At 38.8% G+C, this 24,988-nt stretch overlaps 1 protein-coding gene across 1 annotated transcript in view; it reads left to right on the forward strand.

Moving 5' to 3' along the window:
- The window catches only part of neo1a (neogenin 1a), a 257,814-nt gene that overhangs the window by 102,737 nt on the left and 130,089 nt on the right, over positions 1-24,988 (forward strand). Inside the window, 2 exon segments of the mRNA XM_028473556.1 lie at positions 13,338-13,613; positions 15,808-15,958. Coding sequence (XP_028329357.1) covers positions 13,338-13,613; positions 15,808-15,958 — 427 coding nt within the window.

A 24,988-nucleotide genomic window follows, 5' to 3' on the forward strand; every position in this document is an offset into this window, starting at 1 on the left:
TCCTACAGTCAGTGAATCTACTGACGAACAGTTCTGTTATAGATTCAACCGACATTACTGTCAGTAATTACATCATACGAAGTGGGTCTACTGTACCCCGAAATGGAAAATCAGACACCCAGACATCAGAAATGGTCACATTTATTCTAATTATGTAATAAACAAACAAAATGAACTGAACAACATACAAAATTACAGAAATATACACAAACAGACATCAAAGAAAAATAAACAAAATGACTCAAAAACAATTACTGAAAAAACACCATAAGAACATAAAAATACTGTATGTTAACTACAAAGAAAAATAACAAGGGAATTTACAAACAAAATATTCAAAATGACTAATAAACATGAATTTAAAATATACACCAAGCCAACAATAATACACAAAGAATAACAGAAATATATAAAATTACCCAAAATTGCACAATACAACTGGAAATACTTAAAAAATAACAGAAATTTTTTTACAAAATGACAACAAAATGCACACAACTCCAAAAACACATGTTGGCTACAAAAATAAAAGAAAACCACAACAAAACAAAAAAAAATTGCGAACAAAAACAAAATACACAAAAGAACATCATAATAATATTTTTAATGACACAATGCTTAAAAGAGACACAAAAAGAAAAAATCAGAAAAATACACAAAATTATTAAAAAACAAACATTACAGAAAAATTTGGCATCAATAAAATATATAATAAACGACAACAAAAAAAAAACAAGTAATAAAAACACACAACAAAACTAATACACAAAACAACAGGAACATTTACAATTATAAATATAAAATTATGGACTAAATTATAAAAAATACACAAAGCAGGAAAAAAAAAACACAAAATGACTCAACAAACGAGCAACATTATGGAAAAAACACAAGAACAGCATTGGAAACATATATTTATCAACAAAATACTAAATTACTCTAAAAAAATGTTTTGTACAAACAAAATGCCAAAATATCTAAAAACGAGTACAGAAATACATAAAATTGCCCAAAATTGCACAATACAACTAGAAATACACAATATATGTATGACTCTAAACACACATCAATCACAAAAATAAAAGTATCGAAAACCAGAACAAAACAAAAAACAAAAACACACACTAACCCTTTGTTCTTCGTTTCCTGTAATAAAGTCTTTATTCTAATGCACATCACACATTTCTGTGGCCACGTTGTAATATATTCAGGTCATAAAGTGAATTTACAATTAAAAGTTGAGAAACTTTCTCATCATCTCCTAAAACGCAGCAGCGCTCCCCGACCAATCAGCCAATCACCATCAACTTTTCTAGGTCGTTAGCCTAGCATACCTAGCATGTGTAGACTTCTCTGGCCTTTATGTTGGACGCCAGATGCCATCTCATATTTACCGTAGCCTCATCAAGCAGGCGCTGGTTGTGAGGTCAGGACACGCTTTGTATCTTCTGCTCTTCAGAGACGGAACCCACTCAACCATCGTCTGACGCGTGGACGCAACACGAGGCTTTTGTTCTGACGGATGGAAAATAACTATTGGCTCATTTCAACTAATGGTCCATGAACTTAAAATTCTTTAATTATTCAATATTCACTCTGTAAATGTTTAGTTTGATCTGATCAATACTTTATAGATATGGATAGTGTAGTGAGGGGGGTGTGTCCTTATTGTTTTTCCAATATATCTGTAACTCCATCACATATAAAGGTAAATATGGTATAGTAATAAGCTCCACCTACAGAAATAGATCTGCTATACATCCTATCTGGTGGACATGTCAGCTCCTCTAAATAGTCACTAAGTCAGTGTGTGTTTGGGTCTGGAACATGTTTGGGTCTTCAGTAAACTACTTAGCATATGTCTCAGCTCCCTGTAATGTGATCAGCGTAGAGCTATGAACATAGACTGTTCACATCACTAATGATTAGTCACAGATATGCATTGGTTCTAGACTCACACACTCTGGAAATATGAACATATACTTTATTTACTATTGGTCCATAACTACATGTGGGAATGTAATAAATAATCTGATTTGTTTTTATTTATAGTATAAATGTTTCTCTTTATTGGGATGTAAAACTATTTTGGATTATTTCACCACTGGTGAATATTAAAATCCTTTACATTTACATTATTGTAGCTTTGCTCTGTGTCTGATAATCATTTATTATTTATTCACTAGTGACATAAAAAATATAAAAACAATTGCATCAGAAAAACATTTATTTTTGAAAAAACAATATTTATTATTAACACGTTTCTCATGTTCTACATTTTTTTTTTTTGGGCAGTGTTTTTCCTTCTTAACACATTCATATATTTATCCATCATTATTATTATGGGATGTCCTGAAAATGTGTTGAAATGCCATAGAATGACCTTATTGTATGGAAAACATGACTTTTAAAAAAATAAGTTCTAAGTGTTTCAAAATCAGAATAGACATCCAAATCCCTTCCAAAATGTATTAAATCACATATTTTTGTCAGAATCTGTTACTTTTCATGTAATCCTGCCCACAGACTAACAACTACATAAACACCAGTATAAATATTAACCATTGTACACGTGTCCATATGAAAAAAACACAGATATAATATTTGAAAATGACAGTAGAATCATATTTAGTTTATCATTCCACTGGATACTCACTCCTCCCTAATGATGGAAAAGATGAATATTGTGACAGGTGTGTGTGTGTTTCAGACTCGTCATGGTTGATGTGTGATGAATGGTGTCATTCAGGTACTTCATTAGTCATTATTTGTTGCTCCTCCCCCTCATCAACACACGACAGGATGAAGTTTGTTTTTATGTTTTGATGCAGAACGAGTGAAAACCTTGTGTGTGCGTGTGTGTGTGTGTTCTGAAATCACTGGCTTTTATCTAGAATATCTATGTTTATCAGTGTTGGACAGACTTTAGAACAAAACATTGAGGGTTTTCTTTGTAAATTGGCACAATTTTTGTCCAAAAACAATATTTGAAATAGACCATAAAAGTCTCTAAATAGAAGTTATTCCAGCACTGGCTTTTATTTAGAATGTACAGCACATTTCATCTTATAATCATCCTGAGCACATTAGAGAGTAAAAGCATTGCTTTCTTTGTGGTATTTGTGAGAGTGGCTTTATTAAGACTGATGTGAGAGGGCTGTGGTGCTTTTGTTTGTTGGAATGCTTTTAAACGTCTGGATGAGGTTAGCAAAGCAATGCAATTAACGTTGGAAAACAAATTGAGCAAAAAGAGGAACGCAAACGCACGTCTTTGACAAACGTTTCGGTTTTGTATCGGCTTTAATGGAGTTCTCAGTGCGTGCATGTACAGATTGACTTAATAATGGTCAAACTTGTTCCAAAACTGAACTAAATATTTGTGTTTTTATCTTTAGAAACCCAAAAAAAGCAGCTGCATCGTTAATTCCTGATAGATATGCATAAACCACAAAGTCAATAAATCAGACATCATTGGCTTGAGAAAAACGGTGTCAAAGGTTGAAATAGCCGATCAAACGTTGGATTTGATCTCCACTGTAAACTCTTCCTTATTGACATTGTCAGCAAGTGTTTGCATTGCATTGTGGGATGTGGAGTCATGTAGACGGATGAAAAGAAGTATTTTTACTTCATTCTTACTGTGATTTCTAGTGTTTGCTCCTAAAAACTTTGCTAAAGTGACTTTTCAACACATTTCTGGTGTTTTCATTGAAACTTATAAACTGATAAAAACAATGGCTGACAAATGAAAAAGTGAACAAGATTATGAGGCACTGTGTCTTTATCTGATTTTTATTTTCTTGTCTTCAGGAACTTTAAATGAGCAAAAGACAAAAAAAGGTTGAAACTCAAGCTGTGATTTGTTTTATATTCTCTAATATTTTAATGGTATAAGATGCTAATAGTGAGTCTTTGCTTTGTCCTGTATTTAGTTTTTTAATCAAAGGGTTAAATTACACATAAATGGTATTTCCAGATGAACCAATAGGTACAGATCAAATGTTTGTGTGCCTGAGATTTGGTGATAGATCAGAGTATTTCAGTCATTTTATAAGAAAGAAAAACAAAAAAAAATTTCTTTTCATTTTCAGTTAAAATTAAAAGTAAAATGTCACATTATCTTAATTTTTTATGTTTTGAATCTCTCTTGTGTGGAATGTAAACTATTAGTGTGTTTACCTGCATGCATGCATAAGACATTAAAAGCAAAATGCCTAAAAAATCAGAGAAATCCTATTTTTCAAGGGTTTACATAATATTTATATGATTGAGATCAGTTTTTATTGCCATTTGATAGAAAACATACACAATAAATGATCGTATCCACTGCCTTTGATCTAGAAAACAAAGAAATGTCTCACGTTGACAGCTGCAAAAATAAAAAGCAAACCAACACTAAAGCAGGAGAAGCAAAGTGTGTTTTTTAGGTTTATTTCACAGTTATTCTATCATCCAAACATCACGGTGACATTATTATGGTTGTGTTCAGCTGACGTCTCATGTTTTCACTCCCATTAATTGGATATTTTCACACTGTCTAATTTGTTCTTCATCTCAGTCCTCGATCTGTCGCTCCGTGAAATGAAACTGCTCTTTTTCTGCTTAGCGGACTCCGTTTATATCCGTGTGATAAACTGATAAATCAATCAACAGGAGGAGTCTGATTGTTGCTGCGTGAAAGGTTCCTTAATGAATCGTGTCTTGTTGACAATAGGAATGTTCTCACCGTCTCCTTTGATCACGCGCGTCCCTCGTGCACATTTATAAGTCTCTGCACTCCAGGAATTCTGTCTTAGAATATGGTTTAATAGAGTTTCTCAGAGCGCACACACACACACACACACACACTCCATTCTCAGGTATTGATTCCCCCACAGTAGCCAGAATGACTTTCCCTGTTCCCCAGAGAGTGCACGTGAACTTGTTGGAAAGAAGAAGTCGTGGAAATAATGATGTGATTGGAATGAACGCCTCACTTTGGGTTCTGCACAGCTTCCTATTCCTGAAACACAAACATATGATCCTTGTTGTCCCAGCCTGTCAATATTTCCGTTATGTGTATGAGGAGAGATATTTAAAAAAATATTCACAAATAGAGCAACAATTTCCACATGTGTTTTTCAGATTTTCACAATGTTTTTTTTTTTTTCACGTGTTTTCAGATCCACAAATATATCCACAATTTCCACATGCGTTTTATCACGTGTGTGTGTGTGTATCATTAATTATCACGTTTAAATCTTCATCTGTGCTTGTGGATTGAGCAAAGTGTGTTTCCATACAAATTAAGGAAAAATATATTTTTTGTCAAACCAAGTGTTGCAGTTTGATCAGCAGGAGACCAGTGAAGGCTGCAGTGATTATGGTGACACTGCAGTAAATACCAGTGACATCATTACATATTCTTGTACTATTGTGTTAATGCACAAAATGTAAATAGTTTAGTAACAACTGGTAATGGAAACACCTGAAATTTGAAAATTTACTCAAACATCGATAAAGAGTGTTTACGCTTTCATGAGAAGGTTTTTCAGATGTTTCCATATTGAAATGTTTCATCAAACAACCTTCAATGGAAAGCGCAGTTCTACTTCGTCAAAATTTAAGAATTAGCACTTTTATTTTGCTACAAACAATAAAAGATAATTCAATGTGCTCTAACTGAAGGACTTTTTTCTCTTTTTTGTGACATAACTACGACATTTAGTCGATAGTTTCGTACTTCCAACACAAGTTTTTTCACATTTTTCATGCTGCAAAACATCAATTATTATTGTGCTGCTGGGCACGAAAATACAGATTTATTATTTAAACCCTGAACGCCAACATGTAAGACGGACACATTAACAACTGTGTTAACTCTATTTTTGTTTGGATGTAAATGTAAACAATTAGTTTCACCATTAAAGAACATATTGTCTTGCAGCACGAAAAACACACAAAACTTGAGATTCTTTCATTTTCGTGGCGGTGTCTCGTTCCCCCGTGATATCGTGTTGGGTTTCCTTTTTGTACAGGAAGTGAATGTTGAAGCTTTTGTTATAAACCAGATCAGTTCTCTGTGAGGCTCACACTGACACACTTGTGCTGCATTATTCAGGCTGTTAATGTTTTGTTGTGGCAGGACTAAATTAAATAAAAGAAAGCGTTGAATAATTACTGAAAGTCAATGTAGCAATTAAAATTAACATAAACTACTTCAAGGAAATCAAACAAAACAAGAAGATGGTTCTTGTTATTTCCCACTTCTAGGCTAAGGGCTTTGTTTGGTGTTAAATGGATGAAATGCTAAACAAATAAATGAAGAGTTTTTATTTGAATATCTTGAATTACATATTAATAATATGAACCTTGCTTTGCGTCACTGAACGTGACTTGTTGTGTTTAAACTGTTTTTTACGTGTGAAGGTGTAGCAGAGAGCGCTGTGTGTTGTGTTTGGATCCAAGGTGAACGGCAGCCTTTCTGCAGTCACTTACTAATTCTGTTGAATCTCCAGGGATATCCTTAAAGCCTCCTGCATATTCCATTAAGCTGCTCATTGTTATTCTATACCTGATTTTAATTACGTGTAGTACTGAGTCCAACTGTGTGATTTAAGGCTGCGTCTGTGCACGTGCATGCCTGGTTGCACCCAGTTTTTCCCTCCGAGGTGAAGACGGCAGCCGTTGGGCTCATCCCTACATTTTTGCTCTTTTTTTTTGTGCTAATCTCCATTCAATGATGGGCACGCTCGTTCATTAGCATTCATATAATTAGAGGCTTTTCAGGCAAAGCTAAGCAGATGAGAGAGGTTTGGGTGAGTTTAACTCCCTTCTTTTGCTACAAAGAATCTAACATGAGCAACAACTGTACATATATATATATATATATTAGGGCTTTATCGTATTAATCTTGATTAATTAATTACAGAAAAATAATGCACGTTAGGATGAGTAGTACATTAGTATGTAATTTCGAATACGGCCAAAGTTCGTCCAAAAGGAAGTTACTGTTTTCAACAATAAAATAGAACAATAGAAATTTGTGAACCTTAGTTTGTCATATTTATATCAATTATACTTTAAAAACATCTTAAAGCAGTTTTTCCTGCTTAGATTGAGTGTTATTACAGAGGAAACGTGGAGCATTAAATAAACATGGACAACCTTGGAAGTAGACGATGCCATAACTACAGAACGACCTTGAGTTAATCCATTCAAAGTCGTTCCTGAACATTCAAAAAACATTACAGTTCTTCCTACTTTAACATCACGAGAACCTACAGCAGGGATGGACAACTCTATCGCAGCAGGGGCCACATGATCAACATTAATGTCAGCATTAGAATAATGACTGATCTGAGCATTAATACATGGGTTTTGTCTTTTTTTAGTCTTTGTCAGTGGTTTTGTTGTTTTGTCAGTTTTTAGTAATTGCTTGTGTTTTTGGAGTCATTATGTATGTTTTCATTTTTTTGTGTTTTTGTAATTTTGTGCATCTTTCTGTCATTTTCTGCATTTCTATTGTGGATTTATGTATTTTTGGGCTCACTTGTGTTTTTGTTGTTGCTTTCTGTATTTTTCTGTCATTTTGTGTATTATTGTTGTTGCTATTTGTTGTATGGTGTGTATTAATCATTCATTCATAATTCTGCAAAAGAAATGCTTATTTAACCATTACAGCTATTTGCCTGTTCTGACATGTCACACCTGTTTACTGCTTTTTGTAAAGACACAGCTGCAAAGTAAATGTTGTTAAGTGATAACCAAAACAACACCTGTTTTCCACAGAAGGTGCTAAAACTATCACCTCGAGGTGTGAGCAGTCACACTTTAAGTGAAAGAAGTCACACTTTACTTAACAGGAAGACAACGCCTTGTTATGTATCAAGTGTTAACAATTAACAACAACAACTAGTGTGGAAACCACCCTTTATGAACACCTGTTACGCCAGCTGGGCCATGACATCTGTGTGAACTTTTGTCCTATTTTTCTATTCGCTTAGGTGGTCAAATCATGTATTATGACATATTATCACGCCATGCTTCAGGCTATATATACCACTGATATATTGTGTTCGGGGGCTTCTCTTACACGGACATTCTAGTTGTTCATGAAACCCCCTTCTTTCTCTATCGGCTGATAGTTTAAGACTTTGATAATTTGAAACTTTTTTGATTGACTTTTAATTTTTGTAAACCTATAATAAAAATTCATTAACTATTAAGAAACATACTTGATTAGATTACCCGCCTGCAAACACCCACATCTGAGACGGCGCCTGAGTGGAGGACACACTTCTAGGCCTCTGGTAAGTGAGCCTGCCCTTGGTATCCTCTTAACAGGGGTGTCCGGGGAGGGCTAACTCATGCTGTTGTAAGAAAGAGTTGATTCCAGCTTCAACCTATATTGGATGGGTCCTAATATCAATCCCACAAAACTTTAGCGAGACTACTCAGAGACCAAAAATATGACAGACTTCCAATAGGAGGAAGTACACTTAGTCCTTTTCTTTATTAGATAACAATAATAGAGAATAGGCAGCCAGCTTCGGAGACAAGGTAGAGGGGGAATTCTTGTTTGAGTAAGACAGTTTTAGATCCCCTGCCGTTATAAAGTCCCGCGGGCTAAAGACACTATTCTGTAATGTGTTGTTGTTTTTGGTCATTTTGTTTGTTTAAGTGGTTCTTGTGTCTGTCTTTGTGGTCATTTTGTGTTTCATGAGTCAATTTTTATGGATTACTTTTGGCCAGTTGCCTATGTCTGACCTACAGCAAGAAAATGGAAAATAGACACGATCTGACACGTTTCCCTTCCTTTGTTATTAATACGTTGACCCTCAATGAATATAGAGGTCGGTTTTACCGGATTCACTCTAGATGTGTAGACTTATGAACGTACACACACATGCACACCTTACCATACCTATTCCACCTCCTGACTGTCAGCAACAATAAATCCAACAGATGTAACATCTTGAATATGAATTTCCACGCTCCGACCTGTGTTTTTTTCTGTGCTAACGCGTACATAAGCACATTAATCGTGGGTCAAGATGAGGCACAGTGGACGGGAAGTGTTGATGCTAATGCTATCGATTTGAATTAATCGCAATCCTGCGTTTAAATGGACTGAGCCGAGGCTTCATTTTCCACAGCCTTGCTCAGCAGCATCTATTGAGCCGACAACCTCCCCTTTTCTTATTACCGGGGGACGAGATTCGGCCAAAGGAATTAAGGAGGGCAGTAATGTAAGGTCAAAAAGTATGATGTCTTTTATACTTTGTCTTATTTTGAAAGAACTCAAAGTTTTTCCAAAATTATGCAATTTTTCTCAAATTGTTTCACAAAATCTGCCCCAATTAAATCATGTTTAGTCAAAAAGTAAAACAAAGGACATTTAAGTATCTGTCACTTATTGTGTAGATATTGTTGATGCCTTCCATACTTCTTTGATAACCAGCTGAGTCAGCATCAGCACACTTATTTTATACAAATGTAATATTGTAGTAAACGTTTTTTACTATGTTGTATAGATTTTAGGCTGTGACGGTTTCTTGATAATAAACCATCTGATTAATTTTAAATGATTACTGTTCAGCTAATATTGCATGTATTTGTTAGTGCTACTGACAGTTATTTGTAATGTTTTAATACTGCAGATGGACATTAGCATGAGCTAAATCTGGTACTTTTCATAAGATGTACTTTGTACACCGTCTCTGTCAAATAAACTAAAATAAACTAGAATATTTGCATTTCCTGAAAAAAATGTGAGGATGCAGCCTCTGCCTCGCGTTGCATTAGCCTAGCATTACCATTAGCCTAACAATAGCAATAACCTAGGAATAGCATTAGCCTAGCATTACCATTAGCCTAACAATAGCAATAACCTAGGAATAGCATTAGCCTAGCATTACCATTAGCCTAACAATAGCAATAACCTAGGAATAGCATTAGCCTAGCATTACCATTAGCCTAACAATAGCAATAACCTAGGAATAGCATTAGCCTAGCATTACCATTAGCCTAACAATAGCAATAACCTAGGAATAGCATTAGTCTAGCTTTAACACTAACCTAACGTTAGCATTCACCTAGCAATGGCAATAACCTAGTAAAAGCTTAACATTAGCAATAAGATTGAAATGGATTAAAAAAAGTTGAAATGTGTTGAAGGTCGAAGCTGAACGTGTTAAAGGTCAAAATCAGTTGAAGAATGGGTGGATGAAGGGGTTAAAAGTTGAAAAAGCTGAAATTTCCAATAGAAATAAATGGGAAAGAAAAAAATGTAAAAATTACAAATTATAAAAGCAATAGCATAAATGAAACATTCTGAATGTTTTGATAGCTTATTTGTCAAAATCAGACAAACTGTGAAGGAGAAGTGAAAAAAATGGATAACAATACTTTATGTTTAACTTGTAACTGGAACATTAATGTTTTCCCGCCTAAAACCTGCGGCCCACTTGGGATCAGACTGGTCCGTGTTTGGCCCTCGAACCAAAATGAGTTTGACACCCCTGGTGCAGAATATAAAGGAAATAGATGCAGTGACTTAGAAAAGAAATAAGTATTGCCAATTGTGCAATTGGTGAATGTATGTTACATTTCAAAATAAAACTCCCATTTTTTACGGTTTCATTTGAACTCTTTAATTTTGATTCTCCAATAACCTTTCACTCATATTACTGGTTTCTATGGACATTATTGTTTTTGGTTTTCATCTTAATCATTTTTACTAAAACTAAAACTAAAGGTTGACTGTTGCCTTTTTTGTTGAAAATAGAATCATTTTTGGGGCTGGCTTTAAAAAAAAGACTGTCAGACGCACTTTGACCCTTTTTTGGGCCGAAAATTGTATTATTTTGTATATTTGTATTATTTTTTGTATATTTTCTATTTATATTACTGGTGTTGTATTCCTTTCTAGTATTTTATATTGTTCTTTTTGTGTGTGCATTGAGTGTACATTTCAAAATAAAACTCCTATTTTTTACAGTTAAGTTTTATCTAATAAAAGGAGAAAAGTATCTTTCTTTCAAAACTTATTACACTTGTTAATTTTTGAAGAGTTTTAGAGTTTTTTCCTCCAAACCCACACAACATCTGTGCTGATACGTGATTAGATGAATCCAGCTGCTTCAGTGAGTTTCATCTAAATAACCATTGTACAGTGAGATGATTGACAGCTCCGATAGGAACCGTATCAGCGCTAGCATCAGCTAAACTCGTATTAGCTGCTGAGATATACACCGGGGAAAGCTGTGCTCATCACTCTGGGCAAAGCTTGTGGTTCTTATCTGAAAGTGTGATTTATCCTGGAGCCACTCCTGGAAGAGAATTAGAAAGTATGTCTGTAGGTATGACAGACGCTAAGATGCTAAGTCATCGCTCAGCATCCCTCACTGTCCAAAAAGCACAGCAGACACATTTACATCCATAAATAGATTAGCATACACTTAAACTACTCACACTTACTCATCCATGGAGTTAAAACGCAGCTTCTAACCTCAGACTGCTAGAAAACACAACTACATCACTAATCATTAACGCAGGATTTTAATTTTCCCTTTTCACATCAGGAGCTCGTTCTATAATTGAAGCCATTGTTTGTGTGATTGTTTCAGAAGTCGCCCGCGAGTGTTGGTTTCAAATCGATGTCTTCAGACGGGAGGGAAAACACTGTAATTATTGTGCACGGAGATGAAAGTGCACGTTAAAGCAGCATAAACAGCCTGTGGATCCCAGCCTTTCTTTTTTAATTAGTGCCGTGTGTCTCCTGCTCAGCGTAGCAATTTAACATCCACCAAACAGGACAGATACGTCATTGTAGTGTGTGTGCGTGTGTGTCATTGGCTGCCAGCCATTTTCAGAACAGCTACCCCCCTCACTGCCAGCCATTTTAGAGCATTTTGACTGATATTTAAAGACTCACAGAATATTTTGTACTTTGACAATCTAGAATGTGGAAGAATAGTCTCTCGACATTCATCATAAAAAATTATTTTGTTTCTAGCTTGCTTTGTTCTTCCATAATCAGCAGTTGAATATAGTTAAGTTTTACACAAAAGGCCACTTTCTGAGCAAAAAGCTGAGAAAAAAAAGCCTTCTTCTGAAAAAACCTCAGTGACTTTAAGGCTAATTTTTTTTTATCTTCAGTGACACCTATAAAACATCTCAACATTGGTTTCCTCCTATAAAACTACATAAACCACACTGATTATTATTTTGCTATCTGGGTCAGAGTTGTATCGTTCCCTTAACAAAACTGGATACTTCACAATATTCCTTGTAGCGCCATTTTCTGTCTTGTAAACTTTTTTTCTCTTCATCACAGCTAATCTCTCATCCAAAGGTGCGCTGCTGCCACCTACATGTCACCAGCTGGTCACTACATCTCAATAAAAGGCTGATATTCACAGGAGAATTCCCTCGCTGTGTATCCTAGCAACCTCAGTCGAAAAAAACCAAATGATGCATATATGCGTCAATGGCAGTGAGTGAGTTAATTGCAAATGAAGAGATGAAAAATGTGTTTCTCAGCATATCGACACATTTGGTCATTAGAAGGTCTCCAAAACGATACTTTAGGATTCATTGGTTACCTTCAAGGTTCAGTATGATGTCGTTTTTCACCATCATCTCCATGTGTTCTAAAAACCCCAACAACATAATATTAAGGGTTTATTTTCCCAAACTCGCCTGTTTTCCAGAGTTTTAGCCTCTGAAAAGTCACTTTCTGAGCAACTCTACACAAACAGGCTGATTTTGGGGTCTTCGTGCATATTCATGAGTGGGCGTGGCTAAAGACGCTGACTCCACACAACAGCTTTATTACCAAAGTGATTTTCTTTTGTTATGCACACACTCTTGTTATTGTTTCCAGCCAAAAAACTGAATATTAGCCTCTTAAATATCCATGTGTTTTACTCTATTGTGATTGTGAGTCAGACACTGCTCCACGGTGTGTGTTTATCGCAGCAGCAGCTGCAGCAGTCATTCAGCTGCTTCAAACACTCACTGGAGCTTCTGAGTCACTTTCTCCTCCTCATCTATATTAACGACAGGAATAATTCATTCAAGGTGATAATCATTTGTTTGTCCAACTGCTGCGTCGCATTGGGTCAAAAATACGTCAGATCATGTCAAAGGCGATACGAGGTGGTTTAACGGGTACTAAAAGTGGAACTTAATGTAACCCCTACAGTGGCTGCCCACTACTCCTCAGGGAGGGGTTAAATGCAGAGAAGGTTAGGAAATCAACTCATTAAGTCCTTTTTTACCCTCTTTGATAATATTTAGTGCTTGTTTGTAACTGACGTGTGTATTTAACAGATCTTGCCTTTGTCTTTCAGGTATGCCCAGGTTCACCAGCCAACCCTTGCCAGCCGTGGTGCGACTCGGAGACACTCAGGTTTTGTCATGTGAGGTCAACTCTGATCTAGTGCCGTTCACCCATTGGGAGAAAGATCGTCTGCCGCTGGAGTTGAACGCCAGGCTGGTCCAGCTGCCCAACGGCGCCCTGGTCATCAGTAACGCCTCGGAGGCTGACGCTGGACTCTACCGCTGCGTTCTAGAGAACGTGGGTTCCTCTAAGGCCAGCGATGAGGCCCAGCTAGAGACTCTCCAAGGTAATTCTCCACACTTTACAGGGTTCTCACCAGGAATTTTTCACAACGTAGGGGGATCGCTAAGAGTGTTGTAGGTGGTTCCGGGCGCACCCCCCCCAGACAATTTTAAAATTTATAACCCTCAGAAAAAATTACTAAAATTTTGTGTATATTATCTTTTATCTTTGTTCCAGTCTTACTTTAAAGCCAAAAGTTATTTGATGAATTGGTGAAGGGTCATATGATGAATGTAGTTACTCAGTTACTCATGCTTGGTATAGGGCAAGGGTCTGCAACCTGTGGCTCTAGAGCCTCATGTGGCCCTTTGACTCTTATACAATGGCTCCCTATAGCTTTAAAAATACTATTGAAATACACAATTATCTTTTTACAGAGGCTATTAATGATTAATGACAAATAAAATCATGATATAACAATTTATTAACCTAAAATAAATCACATTGTACAATGACTCAGCACATTCCTACAACATCTACAGACCATCAACTTTCCTCCACCTGTGACTAACCTTAAGTTTTAAATCCCTGGTAAGAAACTAAACCAACAAAAACACTATTTCTGGAAGAAAATACAGATTTTAATTATGTGGGAACAGATTCATTTAACCACCAATGTACAGGTTAAATATGTATGTTTTATGTGTGGCAAGAAATGAGTAATTAGCATGTGTTGATCACATGATCATGTGTTATTATATTCATGTTACTTTTTGTAGGCTTTCATATACATTAACTATAAAAATCTACATTATAAACATTGTGTTCATGTAAACTGAGATGTGTAAGAATTTGAAGATGAAGATACTGTTTTATTTATTGATGTTAATTTATTTTATTTTATTTTAAACTATTTTTAAGTTGCTAGTTACATGATCAATAAAAATCTAATTAAATCAAACATTATTCTATATAACTTTAACTGTATATAATTTAATACACTCTATTGTCTTCATTAAAAATGTTGCAGACCCCTGGTATAGGTCCTTCATGAATAAATACTCACACACACTGTAGAGACAAGAAATAATATTTTATTCAAAAGACTGATTCCAAGACCCGCTTTTCAAATTTAAATGGGGTTTTATGTGGGACCTGCAGTAATATTGGGACTGTTATGGACATAAGTGGCTGTTGGGGTCTTTGGGGTCCCCAGGTGAAGACGGTGCGGCTGATGTGTTTTTTGGTTATGCAGATTAAAAAGAGAGTTTAAACAACACGGGCACGCCTGGAAGTCCAGGTGTGCAACTATTTTTATGACGGTACCGATTAAAAAAGGAAGAAACAACAGAAAAGCCCCCAAACGGTGATGCCTGCGTTAGCTACAGCAGATTGTTTTGTTGTGGTTCGGTACCGATGAAAGGATTTCTCCCGCTTGTCCACAGCTGTTACTTCTTTCTCATTTCCTCATCCTTGAGATCCTCTTGTGCAGCAAATTGAAATTTATGTCTAGTCCAGAGCACCGTCTAATTGCAGTGCTACACGGTGTTCTTCGGCATGAAAAACCTGCCTCGCCTTGGGTAGAAATGGCTCAATGCTGGAGTGAGTGCTCAATTACCCAGTGGGGTTATCAGTGATCCAATGGGAACTAAAAAAAAAGTTTGAATTCTGCCGTACCGGGGTCTTGTCTTACCCCACTTGAGTTTTTCTCTTTTCAAGCGAGCTGTTAAGCACCAACCTCCTACTAGCACCGAGAAGATATTAAAGCTCGTAAATCAGGCTTTAACAAGACCTCAGTGGGGGTCTTCATGTCTGCACGCCTTCTCCAAAGACGGGGGTGGAGTTGGAAAGTTGAAGGCATTTGGGAGGTAGAACCTGTTATGCATCAAGAGGAAACTCAAAGGGTATCAGGTTTCAACCCTGTGTGAGTTATTGACTCAGTTCTGTCCACGTGTGTTGCTTAATTACAGCCATAGGTTGTAGGTTTTTAATGTTTTCCATACGTTCTGGATCAGGCCGTCAGTTCAAGCTTATATTGGATCTACTTTGAACTCCCACTGACAGAAAGCCATAACGCCCTAAACATCAGCGTGGCCATCCGTCATCGGATTACTTTCAGTTTGGGTGTCAGCAGCGGATGCTTCTCACACACCATTTCTTTTGAAGTTTTTCAGAGCGATGACACCCATGATTTAAAATACTGCCGCTAGTATTTATCACCTCTGTTTTAACTGTGACCTTGTGTTTCCTTTTTTAAGAAACTGGAGATGAGAGGAAGCTGGAGTTTCTGGTGCAGCCAGCGTCAGTGACCAAAACGATGGGCGCCAGCGTGCTACTGCCCTGCGTGGTCACTGGTTACCCTGCACCGCACATCAGATGGATGCTCAAAGACAAGCTGCTAGAGGAAAGGTATGAGTGTGTCAGAAATCCCAATGACCTTCTTTCATATAAAACATTTAATGGAAAACCTACAAAACAACTGTACATTCTACGGTATTGGTCACTAGTTTTTAAACTTAAAATTGAGGAAGAGACTCACACTGTGTCATATATTGTGGATTTTTCATCCGGTTGGTGACATTATCTAGTGACTAAAAATATGCATTGTAAGCCACTTTCAAACCTTCTTAGGATGCCCTGATTTAGAGTGGTTAGTGAAGTAGACAAAGTCCAGTTAATGTTCAGCTCATTTGTAAAAACAATCCTAACTGCAGAACAGTGAAAATCAATAGCTTCTGAGAGAAAACATGCAAAGAAAGAAAGAAAGAAAGAAACCCTTGCTTCCACATCATAAAGGCAAATGTGTTGCACTGATGAATGCTATAAGGTTCATTTGATCTGATTTTCTGTCTTGTTTGGTCAGTGTGAACACACAAGTCTAGAGCGGATCAAACAGGCACATTCTAGTGATCGTTTCTGTCGGTCTCAGAGCGTTTCCAATCAAAGTCTTGAGTGATTAGGTTTGCTATGAACACATCTGTGCAGACTAACACAGGAAGTGTCAGGGATGACGTCGAGTGCACAGGATTGTGGGTGGTCATGAGAACCGTAGGTGGTGCAAAACGAGGCATTAAAACCACCAAAAGCTCCATGTTGAATTGCTCGCTCAAACTTTTTAAGTGACTGAGTGACACTGTTTCACGACATTCAATTAGCAATGAGTTTCTCCTTACGTCACTTACCTGGTCATCATGTAGATGAAGAGAGTAAAAAGCACAACTATGTCCAAGCGACTCATTACGGGCGATTTAAGCAACTATAGTTGCTAAAGTTGTGTTTAGTGTGTACGCACCTTTAAGCTCTCGCTTTGACCCATAGATGAGAACCTCTTCTTCAGGTTTCTGTTTCTCTGTCTAGAGAAGTCTCTGCTCCAGTAATGCTCCTCAACTGGTTAGCTTATGGAACTGGTTACAGTAACTAGTTACAGTAACTGGTTAGCTTATGGAACTGGTTACAGTAACTAGTTACAGTAACTGGTTAGCTTATGGAACTGGTTACAGTAACTAGTTACAGTAACTGGTTAGCTTATGGAACTGGTTACAGTAACTAGTTACAGTAACTGGTTAGCTTATGGAACTGGTTACAGTAACTAGTTACAGTAACTGGTTAGCTTATGGAACTGGTTACAGTAACTAGTTACAGTAACTGGTTAGCTTATGGAACTTCTGCGTTTGGTGCGGATCAGAATTTTCACTCTGAACTCAAACTGAGCCAAACCATAATGATAAAATGATCAGCTGTTCTCCTCTCATTTGGACTGAGTTCTGGACTAACTCGGTGTGAAAGCAGCCTCAGGCTCAGCCAAGTCGCTCACATTCCCCGACTTGCTACTTATTTGTAATATATGGTTGAATTAAATTGTCAATTTCAAATAGAATTATTTTGTCAGTCATGAAGAAATGAATTACATTTTCCAGAAAACTTCCTTCAGCTACATCAGAGCTCCGAGAAATGCTGCTTCAGGATTCCAAAGCATAAAGCTCCTTCCTGTTGCCAGATCCCCAATGTGTAAAAAAGCTTCCCTCCCACTCCAGCCTGAAGAGCCCATGGGGGGACGTGTGGATGTGGCAGCACAGCCACTTCATATGTAAGACCATTCTGTGAGGTTGCCAGCTGAGGAAGAGTTCACAAATGAAGAGGCGAGGCGGAGTGTGTCACACAGCCTGTGCTCTCACTCCTCTGGCTCTCATTAATTCGTGCATGGCGGCTCAAATCCCTCCAAGAAGAATTGCATTGGACATGGGAAGTTTGTTTCTCACCAATTAAAGAAGGATCTTTGTTTACTTCACCCCTGTGTGCCAGTCCTGTGGAATAATAGCTTTGCAACCTGCGGGTCAATGGAAAGCACCCCTAATAGGGCTCGTTCATCTAAATCCAGACTGGAATCGCATTTTTTACCTTGTGTGAAATTATTAGGTGTAAGGTCATCACATCGGTATCCATGAGGCTGCACTGCAGTGTGCTTGAATATTATTAGATCCTCCAACCTTTGGATTGGTGCACAGCTCAAGTCAAATGTCTTCATATTACCTGGTTAAAGGAGTATTTAATAATCCACCTCATATTAATTACCAAACAATATCCAGCGTGAACACTGGCTTCCCTCGGGTGCGTCTGATATTAATTATCTGGTACTCCTGGAGATGTTGGAAAAAGAGCCGAAAGCAGAGAAATGAGTTGTGCAGTGAATACATTACAGAGACTCTTTCCTTTGATTTCTAATGTGACATTGAGAATAAAAAAAAGAGTAGCCGTGTGTTTCTTCTGCTCTTTGAAAGCCTGATGTCCTCTCAGGCATTACATGACAGATAGAGGAGCCGCTGTCAATTAAAAGATGGTGTGGTGGCGAACGCAGTGCGAGGGCAGCGAGAGAGAGAGAGCGTCTAATTGGTCTTTGGTGCACATCACATGCAGAAGATGTAGACGTGCAGATGAAAGTTGATGAAGACGTGACAGAGCTCTCATTTAAAGGCAGGGCGACTCTATGGTGGGATTATCACATTAAGCGCTCGCGGCTAATGCTTCAACTCGGGTCAAGTGTGGCCTTTTTCGTTTCTTTTTCTTCTCGTGAATCGGAGTTTACGGAGTGAGCCACACATGATGCAACATGAAAGCTGCTCTGGATGGCACACACACACGTCAGCACTCTTGCCTGACGGACGGACTTACTCCACTTAGGTTCTTCAGGACACTTTGAAAGACTTCCCATGGAGTGCCACATGAAGGGTTTCCCTCAGAATCTGAATTTCTTTGAGAAGTTTTATTCGGCAGTCGTGATCGTGTCATAGGATAGTAGTGGTTTTTTGGGTTTCCTGTTTAGGGTTTGATAGCTGCCATTAAAGACTACCTGTAGTGTTAATGTATATAAAGAGTATATAAAAATGTTTTCATATCAATTATATTGAACAAAAGAAAATGTGTGCACCTTTTTTTAAAAAACAAAACCCAAAAGAACTTTTTAGAACGATTTTATACATAAACTATGGAGAGCCGCCATTTTGGACAGGATATGACGCACATTGATCGGCACAGTCTGTTGCTTTGAATGAATGTTGCATTGTGGGACATAGAAGCATAAAAGTCTATTTATATTATGGGATGTGTTGTTTTTCGGTTTTGGTTCTTTGTGCACTCTCAGCGTTTCTATCGCCGAGGACCAGCACTGGACTGGCCCGAACGAACAGATAAGTTTATTATTTAGGAAATAAGAGGAAACAATGTGGTGGGGGTGTGGTTAGTGCCATTACACCCCCCATAGTGTCCCCTGTAAGCAGAAACATAGTAGTGCTCTGAACACGTACGTTTACAAGCTGCATTCAACCACTTTCTGTGAAGGAATTCTTTTGTCTGGTTTCAGACTTAACTTTGGTTTCATGCCCATTAGCTTAGCCCATTAGCTTAGCAAACAGATCTCTCTCATAGCAGCTCAGATTGAAGTGGTCCTCTCATATCACCAAATTTGGTTCGAACATAAATGTTCTCAGTGTGTATCTCGTACAGATCTTATGGATCAAACATCTGGATAACTCTGACTTAGTGTCGTTATTTGGCCCAGAGACGCTAAAGTAATGTTTCTACAGGGTATTTCTCTTGTTGTTATAGCAACCATTGGTGTTACACTCTGCCATTGTTCAGGAACGTGAGCCAGTGCTGGATGATGATAGGTTAGCGTCGGCACTGTACGATGGTACGTCACAGCCAGGCTCGATGGCACTGAGCCTATAGTCCTCCCAGGTTCTTAGTGCTGTTGTCTGCTCTCAGAGACGGCCCTACCACTAAGCGGCTGCTTAGAGCCCCCAGGGGCCCCCCACACGACTTCTTTAACCTGTTATTTACAGTGAACATACTTGTTAACACCCCCATCCTTCAAAAACCACCGTCATCGTCACTATATGTTGAATCAGCATCTATCATCCTGAGGTCCTCCAGGTCATAAAGAAAGGCTGAGTGGACAGGTCATCATCAATATCAACCATGACGTCTGAATGACGTTATAACAAACTTGGCTTCTCAAAAAATTAAACATATAGTCATTAGCAAAAAGAAAGAAAATAAAAACGTGGCTGGAGATGATACGCTGTAATGTTTTTCTTTTAAGTTCTAAACAATATTTTAGTTTATTTTTTCATTTTGATTTTTAGACTTTTTCAACATTTCTTTTGAGGCTCCTTTTCATAAACAATTACATTTACCACTTTATAAATACTATTCATATTTATTTTGTTGCAATGAGTGTTTTTATTTTTTCTATTTGTATTCATGTTTAACTTTATCAGTTATTACTTTGTTCATTATGTTTCTGCTCAGTAGAATAGTTCAGAGTTGAAATGTATTTGAAGGAATCATTTATGCAAATGAGGATCATTTAATAAACTATGACCATTATGTTCATAGAGGGAAACATGTTATTAATTTGGTTTGTAATAGTATACGGTATCAGCTTTTGTGTTCCTTAACTGTCCATAGAAGGCAGTGTGGGGCCCAAAAGGAATCCCACTTAGGGCCCCAAGATATCTAGGGCTGGCCCTGCCTGCTCCACAGGCAAACTTTAGCTCGCTAAACTTAATTTACTAGACATCATCTTTTCATAAAGCTTGTAATTACAATTCACTACAGGTTCTGCAGACCTTTGATGAACAGGTGGTTGTTGGACGCTGTTGATTTCTCTTTGTTCTGTCACATTTATGGAAGGATCTCACTTTACCTGTTCATGTGTGCTGATGTGGTCATCAATAGAGATGTAGAGACTAGAGCTGCTTCTACTGCAGACAGAATATGAAGCATAGCTGGACTGGTATCAGTCGTGGGGAGGGCTCAGGCCCTGCTGTGTGCATGGCAGACGTTACAAAGACCTCAAAGCAAAGCAGTGGGAGCTTGAAATGTGTTAGATTGGAATCATTCTTCATCCTCTAAGACGCTGCTCTAGTTTAAATTACTTCCTTTCAGTTCAGTTATTTAGCTTGATATTCAAATACTGTGTTTCATGTGTATTTTAGTAACATATGTACTGTCACTCCTTCAGACCTGTCAAAGTTACTGATTTAAACTTGTACATTAGTTAATGAGGATGTGACCAGTTGCTACTGCTACTGACATACGTCTCTGTGGGCGTTCCTCTTTTCTTAGAATATCTGGTAACAGTAATGTACTCAACGCTGGTCAGACACCAGAATGCACCGAGAACAAGACGAGATCAACACCATAAAAATTAATTTAAAAAACTATCACAAGGTTGAACAGTGATTTATTTTTTTTAACTTTGAAATACTTTTTTTAAACAAACAAAAACAAGGTGTCTGCAACTCTTTCAAAGCACAACATGCAAAGACCTTAAATATTGACAAATGTGTTCAACTAAACTCTTAATATATATATATATATATATATATATATATATAAAAAACTCTTCCTCACCCTCCGCGGGCGGTCTCTCTCTCTTTTTTCCTCCAAGCTCAGGTCCTCTACCAGAGGCCTGGGATCTTGAGGGTTCTTCAGTATCTTTGCTGTTCCTAGAACTGCACTTTTCTGGACTGAGATGTCTGATGTATTTCCTGGGATCTGCTGGAGCCACTCCTCCAGTTTGGGGGTCACTGCCCCGAGTGCCCCAATGACCACGGGCACCACTGATGTCTTCACCCTCCAGGTTTTCTCCAACTCTTCTCTGAGCCCCTGGTATTTCTCTAGTTTCTCGTGTTCCTTTTTCCTGATGTTGAAGTCGCTCGGTGTTGCTATGACAACCACAACGGCTTTCCTCTGCTCTTTGTCCACCACCACAATGTCTGGTTGGTTCTCCATTACCATTTTGTCCGTCTGTATCTGGAAGTCCCACAGGATCTTATCTCGGTCATTCTCTACCACCTTTGGAGGTGTTTCCCACTTTGACCTTGGGGTTTCCAGCCCATACTCTGCACAGATGTTCCTGTACACTATACCAGCCACTTGGTTATGGAGCTCCATGTAAGCTTTCCCTGCCAGCATCTTACACCCTGCAGTTATGTGCTGGATTGTCTCATTGGCCTCTTTGCACAGTCTACACCTGGGGTCTTGTCTGGTGTGGTAGATCTGGGCCTCTATTGCTCTGGTGCTCAAGGCCTGCTCCTGTGCAGCCATGATGAGTGTCTCTGTGCTGTCCTTTAGTCCAGCTCTGTCTAGACATTGGTACCATTTCCTGATATCCACCACTTCAGTTATGTTTGGGTGGTACATCCCATGTAGGGGCTTGTCCTCCCATGATGGAACCTCCAGCACCTCATCTTCTGTTCCCCATTGTCTGAGACATTCACTGAGCACGTCATCTGTTGGAGCCTTGTCCTTGATGTACTTATGGATCTTGGATGTTTCATCCTGGATAGTGTCTCTCACACTCACTAGTCCTCGGCCTCCTTCCTTCCGGCTAGCGTACAGTCTCAGGGTGCTGGATTTGGGGTGGAACCCTCCGTGCATTTTTAGGAGCTTTCGCGTCTTAACATCTGTGGTCTGTATCTCATCCTTTGGCCAGCTTATTATTCCTGCAGGGTATCTGATTACTGGCAGGGCGTAGCTGTTTATAGCCCGGGTCTTGTTCTTACCATTGAGCTGGCTTCTTAGGACCTGCCGTACTCGTTGGAGGTATTTGGCCGTCGCCGCTTTCCTTGTCACCTCTTCGAGGTTGCCATTTGCTTGTGGGATTCCGAGGTACTTGTAACTGTCCTCAATGTCTGCTATTGTTCCTTCTGGGAGTGAGACCCCTTCTGTGTGGACTACCTTCCCTCTCTTAGTCACCATCCGACCACACTTCTCTAGTCCGAATGACATCCCAATGTCTGTACTGTATATCCGGGTGGTATAGATCAGTGAGTTGATGTCTCGCTCATTCTTAGCGTACAGCTTGATGTCATCCATGTAGAGGAGGTGACTGATGGTGGCCCCGTTCCTGAGTCGGTATCCATAGCCAGTCTTGTTGATTATTTGGCTGAGGGGGTTCAGACCTATGCAGAACAGCAGTGGGGACAGGGCGTCTCCTTGGAATATGCCACATTTGATGGAGACTTGTGAAAGTGGGCGACAGTGGCTCAGGTGGTAGTGGGTCGTCTTCTGATCGAGAGGTTGGGGGTTCGATCCCAGTACCAGACTATGTGTCGAAGTGTCCTTGGGCAAGACTCTGAACCCGAAGTTGCTCCCAGTGGTCGACGAGCGCCTTGCATGGCAGTCCTGTCCCATTGGTGTGTGAATGTGAGAGTGATTGGGTGAATGAGCTGATATGTAAAGCGCTTTGAGACTGCTTCAGTGTGGTGATAAAACGCTATATAAAATCAAGTCCATTTACCATTTTAAGTCCAAGTGGCTTGCCATTGGCTTCAAGGGTGGTTTTCCACAGCCTCATCGAGTTTGCAATGAAGGCTCTTAGAGTCCTGTTGATGTTGTATAGCTCCAGGCATTCAATGATCCAAGTATGTGGCATTGAGTCGTAGGCTTTCTTGTAATCAATCCAGGCAGTGCTCAGGTTAGTATGTCGGGTTCTGCAATCTCGAGCGACTGTTCTGTCTTCCAGGAGCTGGTGTTTGGCACCTCTGGTATCTTTACCAATTCCCTTCTGAGCTGTGCTCATGTATTGATCCATGTGCCCGCTTATCTTAGCCGCTATGGTGCCGGACATGAGCTTCCACGTTGTGGAGAGGCAGGTTATTGGGCGATAGTTGGATGGGACTGTACCCTTTGAGGGATCCTTCAGGATCAGGATTGTGCGCCCTTCGGTTAACCATTCAGGGTGGTTCCCATCTCTCAGCAGCTGGTTCATTTGTGCTGCCAAGCGTTCATGGAGTGCCGTGAGTTTCTTAAGCCAGTAGGGCCTGGTGCTGTCCAGTTTTTCTGTCCAGTTTTTCATACCTGAGGCTCTTTCTTGGACGTCTGCCACTGTGATGGTAACTGGATTCTGTTCAGGAAGGTTGCTGTGGTCCTCTCTCAGAGCCACGAGCCACTGTGCATCACTGTTGTGTGTTGCCTCCTTCTCCCATATGCCTTTCCAGTACTGTTCAGTTTCCAGCCTTGGTGGGTCTGCTCTGTTATTGTTACCCTGCCACTGAGCGTACACTTTAGCTGGTTGAGTTGCGAACAGATGATTTACTCGTCTGGCTTTGTTGTCTCTCGTGTATCTCTTTAGGCGGCTGGCCAGGGCTTGGAGCCTTTGTTTGGCAGTTTCCAATGCTTCAGGTATGGGCATCTGGCTGTACCTTTTGGGTACTTGCTTTTTCATTGCACCTTTCAAGGCCTCTGTCAATTGACTCACTTCTCTCCGTGTTGCCTTGATGTCAGCCTCCAGCCTTCTTTTCCATGGTGGGTATTTCATCTCATGGTTGCTCTTACGATAGCCAAGCGTCTCTAGGATCACTGCTGCTGTGGAGTATATCAGCTCATTGGTTTCAGTGATGGTTGATGTAGGAATTGCTCTCAGAGCTGCATTCACATCTTCTAGGAGACTTTCTGACAGTACTTCTCTTAGTCTTTGTAATTGGCTTCGGGGTTGCCTGCTGGACATTTTTGACATGATCTTATTTTTCAGGTCAGTCGCTGCCTTGTTCAGCGTGATTGCACTTATTGGGGCTTCGTATCCAATCTCCATTGGGGGGCTGGTGTTAACTACATTTTCTGTCCAACTGCATTTCTTTTAATTAAAAAACATTTAACAGCATAAAAAACTACTATGTAGTGTGTTTATTTATATTTATGTAAATGTTCTGTTACTCAAGGTGTCTGTCAATGACTGCTGTTTTGAAAAAAATCTTTAAAATGACTGTAAATCTATTTTAATTATATTACAGTCCTGTATGATATAATTAATATGTATTTCCATCATAATATTCATGCAAACCTTGCTTGATGATGCCCATTTTGAGAAATATCATGCTATGAATTCATTGACCCATATATGTATTTAAAAACCACTGATAAATCCAGAATATT

The sequence above is a fragment of the Gouania willdenowi genome, chromosome 3, assembly GCF_900634775.1.
Source record: "Gouania willdenowi chromosome 3, fGouWil2.1, whole genome shotgun sequence".
NCBI lineage: Eukaryota > Metazoa > Chordata > Actinopteri > Blenniiformes > Gobiesocidae > Gouania > Gouania willdenowi.